Below are 12,880 nucleotides of genomic sequence, written 5' to 3'. Positions count from 1 at the left end.
GGTGGTGTGCGATTGAAGCTCTGATCCATGTCTCATGTTTGTTCATTGTCCACAGACTTGTTTTATGGTGGTGTTTTTATTTTGCCAGCCTTTTCTGTTCCTCTCGGCTGTTGCTTCTCTGTTCTGCTTTTGGCTGCACTAACCAAAGCTCTTTCTGTGTTTTTACAGGCTCTTTCTTGATAAGGATATGCCTAGGTATTTTCTGTTTGCTTCCCTTGCACATAAAGATTCTTGAAAATAGAATGCTTTATGTATTTTGTATTGCTGCCATCTCCCTTTTAGTTAATGAATTTTGTTAGCACACAGCTTAGCTTCTTGTAGAAATAGTACATCTCTTCCTGCCCCGTGTCAGGGATTTGTTCAGGTAAAATTCAGTAAGGAATGTGTGAAGGTAAATTTTCCTTCACACACAATAGGCAGCTTCCATCGTTGAGTCTCTCTGATCCTCAGAATGCACTGTCACAATGCAGTCCCTATTCATAGTCCTTCCTAGTTTTCTTCCTTTGTTCTGTGTCAGAACTAGATTTGGAATTTCTTACTGTCTTTGACTCTGTAATGCTTGCCATGTTTGAAGCACCAAGCAAGAGCTGAATGATTAAGTTACTTGAAATTCCAGCTCACAGTTGCACTGAACAAAAAGCTGTGGCTGCCATGTGACTGGCATTCAGCCTCCACTCTTAGGCTGGATTTGCATATGAAATTTAACCATGTGGTTGCTACTTCTTAGTTTACCAGTTGGCAAAGAAGCGAGGCGTTTAGTGGCTGCTCAGACTGGATTCCTCTTTCACCTTCCAGGTTTTCCTGTGGATCACAGCCAAGCTGCACAGTCTTGGGCAATGTGTGGTCTGCTTTCTGTGTTCTGCCTGTTTGAAAAAGAGAAGGCTTAAGTCTTCAGTGCTTTCAATTAACCGCCTCTAACTAGCACCAAAATCCACTTAGAAATCATTTCTGACTGTACATTGGTGCCTTCCACGTGTTTCTCCTGTTTCCTGTGCTTTGCTTTTTCTGTGCTCTATTTTACTCATGTTTGCTATACAGAAAGAGGTTTGCTCACTTCCATTTCTTTGTCTCTCTTTGTGACTATTCTAGCAAGTTCTGGTTTAGACAGACAGGCCTGTGTATATTTATCTTCCTGGCTAGACAAAATCCAATAGAGTATCTGTCTCAAAGCTGTGTTTGACTCCAACTTGACACTGATCCAAAAAGCACCATTTTGCTAAGGGAGCATTTAGTTCTGTGCTGCTTAATGTTTATGCCTCCTTTGGTGTAAAAAAAAAAAAAAAAAAAAAAAAAAAAACCAGAAAAGTTGCTGTATCCCAGAATGCTGAGACTTTTTTCCAAAGGAACATAAATAAAGTCAGACTCTACCTATGAGAAAGGAGAGAGCTTGTTTTCTGAAGCCTCTGTTAGAGAGTACAGTTTTGACACCATAAATTAGGACTTAGTGTCCTTTGTGTGATGCTGTCTCTCACTTTTTACCTGAACGAATGGCCGTTCCTGATTGCTGCAGTAGGACTGTGGGAGGCTTCAGCTCCTTTCTTGCCATGTACAAATCAAAGAGATTTCTTTAAAAAGTTTGTGTTAGATCTGCAAGTTTTCACTTGAAGCTATTAGGGAAATGGAAAGAAATCTTTATTGCTTGAGTTCAGGCTTATCCCTGCCTGTCAGTCATTCTGATTAGCTATCAGAAACTACTGGTTTTATATCACTGTCACAAAGATGTCTTCTGTTACTAAATGCCAGTCTTATAATATGATATAGGGTTAGGGATTTAGAATGAATAAATCTTTCCATACACTTTGGAGATCCATCTGGGCTGAATTGCACCTGAATCAAAAGAGAGAAGCTGTGTTTAGAAACAGTCTTTGTGGTGTTATGATGGCTTTTGTTCTCTTCCACATTCCTGCTTTTGTCTTTTATGTGAGCCTTTCTGAAAACAAGCAATGGCATCTTATGCCAAACTATTTGCAGTAGAAGTAAGTAAACTTGAGAAAGAAGAAAAATGTTTTTGCTTTGAGTATTTGTCGTGCAAACCACTGTGGTCAGTAACAGTTGCATTGGATGGTGGTGAGGAAGAGCTTTGCCTGGCCAGTGAGAGGGAGGGGTGCAGAGGAACTCTGTTGAGCTCTTGCTGTGCTTTTTTTGCAGGACTTTTTATCGGTTTGAAGCAGTTTGGGATAGCTCCTTGCATAACTCCCTTCTCCTCAATCGAGTGACCCCATATGGAGAGAAGATATATATGACCCTTTCTGCTTACCTGGAGGTTAGAATTCTGTGTTTTCTTATCTGGTTGTTGCTCATACAGAACCACTGCAAACAGCAGCCAGCGTTTGTCTGAGAAGTGAAATCCTGAAGCCAGTGGAAGTCTGTATTCATTTTCTGAGAACAAAGTGGAAAACCCTATTCACAATTAACATATTGAAGGCATTACTGCTTCACAACCAATGTGAGGTGAAACTGATGACCTTGTTAGCTTTCTGTGCCTCATTTTATCTATCTTTCTATCTTAAAATCTTTTGATGTACTACCAGTGTTGCAAACAGTGGCCCAGCTCTTGGTTTTGGGAGATGCTGCTGTTCTCTGTAGTACAATTATTTCACCCACAAGATGCATCACGATGATTTTAACAATTCTCTTTCATGAAAGCACATACCAGAAACCCCACCAACACCCAAACAAGAATAATTTCAAGAAGCTGTCCTCCCAAAAAAAAGGAAGTTGTATAACTTAGCATAGTTGCCTGCAGACACTCATTCACTCTTTTTTTCTTTTTCTTAGCTTGACCACTGCATTCAGCCTGCTGTTATAACAAAGGATGTTTGTATGGTCTTTTATTCACGTGATGCCAAGATCTCCCCACCACGATCGCTGCGCAATCTCTTTGGCAGTGGCTACTCCAAATCTCCAGATTCGTAAGTGGAGTTGGTACTTCTGCTGTTTGGTGTTAGAAGCTATGGAAAGGGCACGGTGAGAAGGTCTGCCTTAGCTAATATTTCTCCAGAATGGCTTTGAGCTTTTTTTTCTTGCTTGCTTTTCAGTGAAACTCGTGGCTTATCTCTCTAATGGCCCTATTTCAACCTTTTCTCTGAACAGCTGGGATGAGAGATTCGTATTTCAAGCCTGCATTGGTGATCCTGATGCCAACCTGAAAGCTGCTGTTGCAATGGCAGCTTTTGGGGGGGGAGGGGGGAAGAAATTGAGGAAAATGCCATGTTTAGAGATCTTGCAGCATGTCCTGGCTATTTTATGCTAGATGGATGTAGTTCTAGAAAGGATTTATTCTTCAACTTCTGTTTGCAGACACAAAAAGCTAAAGCTCCTCCATGTTATTTCTGAAGATAGTATTTTTTTTTCTCCTCTGTTTTCTTGTGAACAGCAATCGAGTGACTGGGATCTATGAACTAAGTTTATGCAAAATGGCAGACACAGGAAGTCCCGGTAAGCAGTTACCAGGAGTATCTGTATTAAAGTACTGTGCACTGAAATATTAGAGTAAAAATCCTTGGCAGAACAGAGTAAATCCTTCTGTCTTGATGAGAAGCAGTTTCTGCATTTCATAGGAGTGCCAGAACGTTAATGGCAGTAAATAGAAAATACCTGAATGAAGCGAGGAAGCCAAATCAGACACAACCTCTCCGATGTGTGGTTGCTGTAAAGAACGTATCGCCTTGTGCGTTTCCTGCCAGACAGCGGCAGGTTGATTCATTAGATTGCTAATTGACAAGTGCTTCTCGGTGCTTTCCCTCAGACTGTGTTTTTAAAAAGAGTGCTATTATTTCTGACTGCTCAGGAATGCAGAGGAGGAGGAGGAAAGTCCTGGATACGTCTGTGGCATACGTGCGTGGAGAAGAGAACCTGGCAGGCTGGAGGCCTCGAGGAGACAGCCTCATCCTGGAGCATCAGTGGGAACTGGAGAAACTAGAGCTGCTGCACGAGGTATGTGAAGAGAGCAAGTGAAAGCAAAAGGGCAACTGTACGTCTGAGTTTAATGTAGATACTGCCTGACCTTCTGAGCTGAGCAGTTCTCAAATCTGAGTTTATTCTCAAAGTTGAGATTTAAATATGTTCTCTTACAGAGTAGATGGAAATGTTTGCTTGTGTGAGTGTTACGAGAACACAAGAACTAAGTGGCTGTAAACTAGAGAGTGTCCTGGGTCAGATGATACTCTTTTCTTTTCTAGGTGGAAAAAACCCGGCATTTCCTTTTGCTTCGTGAAAAGCTTGGTGACAGCATCCCCAAGTCTCTGAGCGACTCATTGTCTCCCAGTCTGAGCAGTGGAACCCTCAGCACCTCCACCAGCATTTCCTCCCAGATTTCCACCACAACATTTGAGAGTGCTGTGACGCCCAGTGAGAGCAGTGGCTATGACTCAACAGACATAGAGAGTCTGGTGGATCGTGAGAAGGAGCTGGCCACCAAGGTATAACACAGGAGAAAAGCAGCAAGGGTCTGAGCAGAGTTAGTAAAGATGATGACCTATTATGAACTTCCCAGATAGTGGTGAATTTCATTAGGTGTTTTATAAACTAAGCTTTGCAATTTTAATAAGAGAAGTGGTTACTCCCCTCTTCTGTTTGTTTTTTTTTTTCATGGCACTTTAGAATTTCCATATTTTCTCAGGGGTTGCCAAGTGTGTCACAGCTTGCCTTGCTCTAATTTCCCTGAAAAGGTAAAATTAAAATCATTTTCTTTGTTTCTCCTCCTCTCAGTGTCTACAGCTTCTGACTCACACTTTCAATCGGGAGTTTAACCAAGTGTACAACAGCATCAGTGACTGTAAGGTAAGGACTTCATGCAGTTCAACATGCTATATTTGTACAACAATGACAGTGTATTTGTAGATTGTAGAATCTGTTGACAGTATGAAGAGACCGAACAGTTTGTATTAGCTCCCTTTAAATGCAGTCTGTTTGAAGTACTTGGCTGTTCAGTATCAGCTTCCAGAGACTACTGAAGGAATTTAGAGGTGATGTGAATTTGAACAGTGGTAGAGCTTCTAGCTCATCAGCAGACTGGAGGTGCTTGTATAACTGTATCCTCTTTCCCTATGCAAAAGAATGTATCACTCTTAAGAATACAAGTAGGAACATGTATCACCATGTGGCAAACCAGGCAATCTGATATTCTGTTGAGAAAGTCAAAGTGTGAATAAGTAGAAATTAATAGCAAGCAGCGTGTATGAAACTGTTGTATCTTAACCCACAGATGGGTTTGTTCCAGTTTTATGCAAGAATTTTTTTTACCACTGAGTAGGGAAATACTTTTCTATTGCCTGAGCCTTCTGCACATGAAATACTGCATTCTAGCTAGGACTGAACACCAGCTGCCAAAACCCCCCTCTGATGTTTTGTGTGTATGTGTGCCTGTAGTTGTCTGATATTTCTCCCATTGGACGGGACCCATCAGTGTCAAGTTTCAGCAGTGCTACCCTCACACCTTCTTCTACCTGTCCTTCTCTGGTGGATTCAAGATGCAATTCAGTTGATCAGAAGTAAGTACAGGTTGTGGATAATAGCAATACTTCTAATTTTCCCCGTTCCTCCTTTTCTCTACGTTAGATATCTCTCTGTGTAGAACTGTGCCTCACCATTTGCAGTTGCTGCACAGTTATTCTCTTCCCACTGTTTTCTACTTCTGAGATGCTTTTATCCTTTGTGGTGAAAGAACAGTAGATGTGTTGTTCTGAGGACCAGTGCATCTTTAACAAGTGGAGTCCACAAGTTTTTTTGTTGGTTTTTTTTTTTTAGAGGTCTTTTAAAAATCTTTCTCAGCTGTATCCATAGATGATCTTTCTGATGAAATTGGAAATAACCAGCTTTGTTCTTTCTCTGTTTAACATCCGTGAGGAGCACTAAATACTGCACCAAACTGTAGTAAGATGTGTTTCTGTATTGTGACTGCATTTTACAAGAGAAACAAGGCAGAAGTAGCTGGAAACTGCTTACTAACAGTTACTACTTATCTCCCACAACAGTTTATTCCACACATTTGAAGGGAAGTTATGTTTAATATTGTACAGAAGGCTCCCAGTGTCATAGAAAAAACTTGGACTGGAAGATTAAACTCGCAAGACAGGCTAGGTTGTAGATGTGCTTTAAGTTCTGTTGTCAGATTCAGTTGCTTTCTGTGATTTACTTTTTTTTTCTTTTCATTTAAAGGACACCAGAAGCAAATTCTCGTGCCTCCAGTCCCTGTCCTGAGATGGAGCAGTTCCAGATAATTCCTGCAGTAGAAAGTTCCTATCTTGCCAGAGCTGGAAAGAATGAATTCCTGAATCTTGTTCCTGATATTGAGGAAATCAGACCTGGGTATACTTTCAGTTCTAGTGGCTGTTATCTTGGCTTCCTGCATGTTGTCAAAGGGCTTTTGAGACTTATAGGTTCCATACTCCATTTGAGGGTGGTAAACAGGTGATAGCAAGTGGGGGGCAGGATTGCTGAGAGTTGTACTGGTACTTGATGTCTGCAGAATTCATGCACCTACTAAATCACTTTCTGATGACCTAAATGTGATGCTTTTTTACCATCAAAACTATGGCTAAGAGTCACTGAAATAGAGATCTCTATGGGTCCTTTCTCTGTCAGACTTCTAAATGGTTGTGATTGACAAAAATCAGATTGCTATAGAAAAACTTTTTTTTGTCTGCAACAACATTAAGAAAATATTAGGGACCAAATCCTGTGTAGTGTTTGCAGTTCATAGAAGTACTCAGTAGCTGCCTTCTATAGGAGAAAACGTATTCGTATTTATCTGTGGTGTTTTTTCTTTGGTTTGTTTGTTTTCCAGCTCTGTGGTGTCGAAGAAAGGATACCTCCACTTCAAAGAGCCACTCTCCAGCTCCTGGGCCAAGCACTTTGTGGTGGTCCGCCGTCCCTATGTTTTTATTTACAACAGTGACAAAGATCCTGTGGAAAGAGGGCTCATAAACTTATCCACGGCTCAGGTGGAATACAGTGAGGATCAGCAGGCAATGGTGAAGGTCAGTGTGAGAGCAGCTGTTCTATATGTAGAGCAGGATCATCACTACAGGTAGTAGCACATCCATAATATCCTGTTGGTCATTTCTTTTCATTGTTTTAGGGATTTGTCTGGCATCTGATATTTCTGCCCGTGTGGTTCCCAATTTGTTCAAGGTTCTTATGATTTGGACATAATTCTATGAGAGACCGAGGCTAACTGCTGTGCTGGATTGTGTTTGGTTTTATAAGCATTTGTTGGTACAATGGCCCTGTTTGGTTTTTATATTTTTTTTTTAAACAGGCATCCTGTTTGTGTTCAAAAAAGTCACATTCACTTTACCAGTCCATCCCAGCAGCTCTTAAAGTCCACGTGCTTGAATAAAAACTTTTGTGGATGATGTCCCATTTGTCTGACTAGTAATATCCTGGAAATGACCATGAAACTTAAAGGAAAGACCTTTAAGTCTTGTGTGTTTTAGAAAACGGATGCAGCACTCTCTTCTTCTTCCCCTCTGAAGGAGGGTGGCTGTAAGCTTCGTTATTTTAATTGTCCTCAATATTGCAGACACCCAACACCTTTGGTGTATGCACAAAGCATCGTGGGGTCCTGCTCCAGGCCATCAATGACAAAGACATGAATGACTGGTTATACGCCTTCAACCCACTTCTTGCTGGCACGATACGGTAAGAGGCAATTCCTGGGCAAAGAGCTTAACAACAGTCATGAAAAAACAGGCAGTTTGTCACAGAATTGAACCTTGTTTTGAAGAAATGGACAGGATGGTTGAGCTGAAGGAAAGCAAAGGAGTGTGTAATAAAAAAGAAAAATTGAAGGAATGCAGTGGTTGCTGCTTTGGCTTGTGGCATCGTTAATATACGTATACAATTTGAGGATGCTGTGCAGTGTCAAATGTTACTTAGCAGTGCCTTAAAAGAACCCATCACCCTTCAAAGGAGCACAGCAGAAGAGTGAACAGTCTTTCTGGTTACAACTCACGATAGATTTTACTTTCTAAACTTGTGAAGTAAGCTAGGACTGTATTAAAGGGCAGAACAAAAGATGGAGAAACTCTGGGGAAGGGAGAAAAGACCACATCCAGAATTCAACAAATGGTTTTTCACTTCTTTCTTGTGCAGGTCCAAACTGGCTCGAAGACGGACAGGCCAGCTGAAGTACTGAGTCCATGTAATGTTCTCATCTGTTCTCCCTAACTCCTATTCTGATAGATAAAAGTGTTACCTCTCATTTTCTCTTTGTGATTCTTGCCAGTTTCTCTTGTATGTAATCCTGTGGCTTAACAACCCCTACCTCCCCACCTCCTCCATTGCATTTTCTAGATATTCTAACACTACTTTGTTTCTTTTCACTTGTGTGGAGAATCCTACTAGTAGCATGTGGCCAAACAAAAAGGAGGAAAAAAAAACCTGATTATGCACGACTCTAAAAAGAAAAAAAAGATTTTTTCCTACAACAATTGTTTTTTCATTCCAGCTGACCTTCTGGTGTCTGTTCCACTGTACATTATTGTCTGTCTAGAATGCTACAGGTTTTTCATTTGATTCGTGACTTGGCAATAGTCATTGGTTCCCTCAGGGCAAAGTGCTATGCCAGGGAAAGATCATTCCTTCTATATAGACATTACCCAGTCAGGAACTGCAATAGCTCCTCAGGCTTTCCAGCCTCTGAATTAAAACTCCTTTGAAAGCTGACATTGGATAAATCTATCTGGGCAGACTGGACTTTGGACTTGGTGCAAGATTTTGAGCTCTCTGGGTCTAACAGGCTGGAAAGAAGTAGGGAAGGAATCTGGAGGGGCTGGCTGCAGAGATCTGCCTTTCCATGTTCACTGTGGGGGTGCAGGTGAGCAGTGCTTGCCTCTAACTCTTCCACTAAAATGTAATGCTGTTCTGCCTTTGAGCTGAGCAGACAGAACTGCTAATGTGAGGAAAACCAAAATATATTATGTTAGGTACAATCCCTGAAGTTTTAGATGCTCACCATCATCATCAGTGTGATGGTTTCCTGGAGCCTTTTCAGGAGATCACCACAGGAGGGCAACATCTCCCCTTTCTGCTTTTAGTTCAGCCTTTCTAGTTCTTGTAGTGACAGTTCTCACCTCTTGGAAAACCTTTACACTTGTAATCGGTTTGTTAGGGAAGACAGATCTTTGGCATCATCCTGAAATGCCTGCTTTATGCATGGATCCTGTACCTGCAATATTCAGCTGCCATCCCATCTGTCAATGGGGAAAAGTATCCACTGTCTACAGAATGCTTTCTGGACCTTGCACTTGCAGTATTCTTCAGGGAACAGCAGGACACTTTCACTTCCTTTTGGAATAATTGTTGAATGTCTCTTAATCTACCTGCTGCAATTCTCATTAGCTAACCTCCTTGGTTATTAATTTCAGAAATTATCCTTCCTTGAGGGCAGATCAGGTGGACTTTGATCCTGGTCAGTGTGGTGTGACAGTTTGCTGCTTGGAGATCAGCTGGGTGGTGTTGGTTCTTGACCTGCGATGGAAGTTCTCTCTGGGGCAAAGCTTTGCTCCTTGCATCAGGAAAGGAAGGCAGAATGAGTTTCCTTTCTGAGAAGTGAACTCATCTTTCTTACTTAGGTTTTTAAGGAGGTTGGAAGCTTTTGTTTGTTTTATTTTCTGTATTTCAGATTGTTATGCTGTTGTTTTGTGACTTGGGTGCTGGTAGGGCTAGCTGTGATCCTGGGCAAACGTACCAGGATTTCACCCTGAGGTTCCTTACTCTCTTGGGTAGAAATGAAAGGGTTTTGTGCCACCATTGCAGTAGGTTCATCTAGGGGAAAAAGAATTGCGACGCCAGCTCAGGAAGGTCATTTTAATTCAGATCACTCATCGCCAGGTCACCCCATGCCTTGGGACTTCTGTGGCCAAAAGTATATGTGGGACTGCCATCAGCTGAGCAGTTTTTTTATTAGCTTTATGGGTTTTTCATTCAATAAAATGCAATGCATACTGGGACCTCCTAAACGCATAGCTGGAAAGGGGAGATGGAGTCTGATACTTGCTAGGGCATATCCTTATTTATCAGTGTAGTATTCAGATTAAATACTGTGCTCATCCCCTCTCCTAAGGTCCTTGGATTTATTTCAGAACTGGAACCCAGAGCGTGTGTGTGTCCTGGGGACCCAGGAATTAGCAGAGAGGATTTTTTCTGTTTTGGTTTTGTCTTGTTGAGTGTGTGTGACTCTCAGTACAGTGGTGATATCCTTTGTTTTGCAATGGACGATGTGCACTTGCAGTGTGTGCATACTAAGACTGCTGGTGCTGGCAGTGGGCTCGTCGAGCTGCAGCTAAGCTGATTTCAAGATGTATTGAGAATGAAGTAGGTTGATTTTAAGCACTAAGTTGTTACTGCCGCCATCCCCACTGTTTGCCATGGGAGTGGAACCAGTCTGAGGAGGACTCGCAATCTCAGTGGTGGTATTATGTGACGCACTGACAGATGAAAAGTTTTGTTTTTATCTTTTCTTTTTTAATCTAGAAGAAAACTAGTTTTCTAAGTCTTTGCTTTGGATAAACCAGAAGATGAACTGTGGGTAAATAAACATTGCATAGAAACACGATTAAAGGATTGTCCTTTGAAAACAGGAAGAGACAGTTGCTTATTTTATACCGAGCTGGAGATGTGACAGTTGTATTACATAAGTGTCTTACAACGGAAGATTCCAAGCAGCTTCTTATGGCTTGGTGTCTGTGTGGATAACAGGTCATCAGGAGAACAGAATTCTATTTTTAATCATCAGTATCTCTTAGAGCTGCATAATCTTGACAAAATCAATTCTCATGTAGAGTTCAAGTGGGCATTACTGTTTCTGGGTCTGACCTAAATACAGATTTTCACCAATTACTGAGACATTGATTTCCCTACTTAAAACTGGACGACTGAAATGAACTGAAATTTTCTTTAAAATGAAAGCAAAGCAAAAAAAAAAAAAAAAAAGCAAATTTCTATTCACTTCAAAGCTCTTTTGATCTAACCCAGCAATTAAAAGAATTCTGTTTAGGAACAGAACAAGGATGGAAAAACGTGCCAAGCTGCCTTCTGCTGATGTTTAAAAACCCACTCTTGGTTACCTGCTGTGTGCTTGTGGAGTCCTGGAGTCAGACAGCTCTCAGGACCCAACCGCTGGGCACCAGGCGTCCTGCTGGGGGTCTGCCAGCCCACTGAGCAGAAACACTGCTGGTAAAACTGACAGGCGGTTCTTAAACAGAATTGGGAGTGAAACTGTGCCACAGTTTGGGTTTTTTTATGTTCCCGAGTAAATGGGAGGAGAAATGGCCCAATGAAAATCGTGTCATTTGTAATAAGAGCTTCCTGGGTGTTTTTAAACTAAACCTTCTATACTGTATTTTGGAAATGCACTTTAAGTACCTGTTGAAAGAAGATTCCTATATTCTGGGATGCAGAAGGGAAGGTAATATTATTTCCAAACCACTGAGAACTTTTTTTTCTTTTGCTAGTGTGTAATAGTTCTGATTACTGATCAGCAAGATATTTCAAAGCAAAGACTTTACCTTTTGCTGCTTGTTATCTAATTTACAGGGATTTAATTTTATGTAATGTATTGTATATTTATACATCTGTAATTAATTGCACATTAGATAAGAAAGAGGATTAGCTTTAGAATAACACCTGTTGGTACTCTCCAATAACTAATATACTGCCTATGCATTGCATCTTTCTGGTACTCTTACACAGCCTTAGTTTGTGTTAGTTTATACTGTGGTGGTGTTTTTGTTGAACATGCAGTTGTTCACCTGCTGCTCGAAGGAAGGATACTAATGCTGCTCTGGAACGGTTTGCTGAATGTACTTGAAAATGGATCTCTAACGTGTGCGTTGCATCTCTCCATTGTGGTCAATAACACCAATACGTGGTCTGAACTGTACTGTATGTAGCAGGAATGTATTAATTTTGTGCTTCTTTGTTTAAAAACATCAGGTGTTCAAGAACAGGATGGAGATTTTTTTGTTCAGAAGGCCATTTATGCGTTCTAAGTGTTTGAAATCAAAACTAGTCCAACTCAAACCAGATGGTTGTGTCCAATGTCAATTGGAACAGTTTTTAATTAACAGGAGCAGACACATGTTCAGAAAATGGAGGGTGTGGGGTCCTCACTCTTCAATTTGTACTGTTGCCAAGGCAATGGTCTGGTCCTGAGCAGTGCTGAGCTCCCTCTCGCTCACGTTGATATAGAGTAGAAGCAGAGGGAGTCGTGGATGATCAGCGCTTCCCAGGATCAGCTCTTAATTTCCCACTCTGCTTGTTCATACTTCACGTGCAGTCCATTAATGTTCTTGACTTTGGACATCAGACATGCTGTTGCACTGAAATACATCTTTTCTTTTAATTGCGGTTCTCATTTCTGTTCAACCTCTCTGTACACAAGGTATACAAGGTATACGCTGTATAAGTGGCCTTCTTGAACAAATCTCTTTGCAAACTGATTTCATCCCAGCGAAGGAGTGCATCAGCAACACTGTACATTAATTTCAGATTTTCATTTTCATGTTTTATTTTGTAAATATCTGATGTTTGGAGCTTGAGTATACAAAATGTAAATATAGTTCATGTATTTGTACTAATTCTGATCCATTTGCTGTATAGCCTTAGGTGTGCAATGCAGATATTATCTAACTGTGTATGGTAACCTTGCACCACTGAATTGTTAGTGAACGAGGTGAAACAATAAAGGTACAACCAGTGCATTAGCAGGTATAACGTGTGCTCCTTTTAGTATGATTTAATTACTAGTATTTAATGCATTGTTTTCAGAGTCTGTCCTGAGCAAGCTTATGCTTCTGTGGAAAGAAATTTGCCTCAGCTGTTCTTGAGAAAGATAAAAGGCTCTCCTTATCTTTTGTTATTCTCTTCCTTCTGC

General features: G+C 41.0%; 1 protein-coding gene across 4 annotated transcripts in view; it reads left to right on the top strand.

Moving 5' to 3' along the window:
• KIF1B (kinesin family member 1B) overlaps positions 1–12,710 on the top strand; it is an 82,874-nt gene extending 70,164 nt beyond the window's left edge. For all 4 annotated transcript variants that reach the window (XM_042831548.1, XM_042831546.1, XM_042831547.1 and 1 more), the window contains 11 exons: positions 2,149–2,263; positions 2,779–2,912; positions 3,377–3,438; positions 3,791–3,936; positions 4,182–4,421; positions 4,711–4,782; positions 5,371–5,492; positions 6,160–6,309; positions 6,788–6,980; positions 7,526–7,644; positions 8,098–12,710. In XM_042831548.1, coding sequence (XP_042687482.1) covers positions 2,149–2,263; positions 2,779–2,912; positions 3,377–3,438; positions 3,791–3,936; positions 4,182–4,421; positions 4,711–4,782; positions 5,371–5,492; positions 6,160–6,309; positions 6,788–6,980; positions 7,526–7,644; positions 8,098–8,140 — 1,396 coding nt within the window. In that variant the 3' untranslated portion in view covers positions 8,141–12,710. The remainder of the gene's footprint in view (positions 1–2,148; positions 2,264–2,778; positions 2,913–3,376; positions 3,439–3,790; positions 3,937–4,181; positions 4,422–4,710; positions 4,783–5,370; positions 5,493–6,159; positions 6,310–6,787; positions 6,981–7,525; positions 7,645–8,097) is intronic.
• The last annotated feature ends 170 nt before the right edge of the window (positions 12,711–12,880 follow it).

The sequence above is a fragment of the Centrocercus urophasianus genome, unplaced genomic scaffold (assembly GCF_019232065.1).
Source record: "Centrocercus urophasianus isolate 14NV4802_14NV808 unplaced genomic scaffold, USGS_Curo_1.0 seq_36, whole genome shotgun sequence".
Taxonomy (NCBI): Eukaryota; Metazoa; Chordata; class Aves; order Galliformes; family Phasianidae; genus Centrocercus; species Centrocercus urophasianus.
The sequence above is the reverse complement of the archived record's forward strand: the minus strand, read 5'-3'. Positions and strand labels throughout refer to the sequence as shown.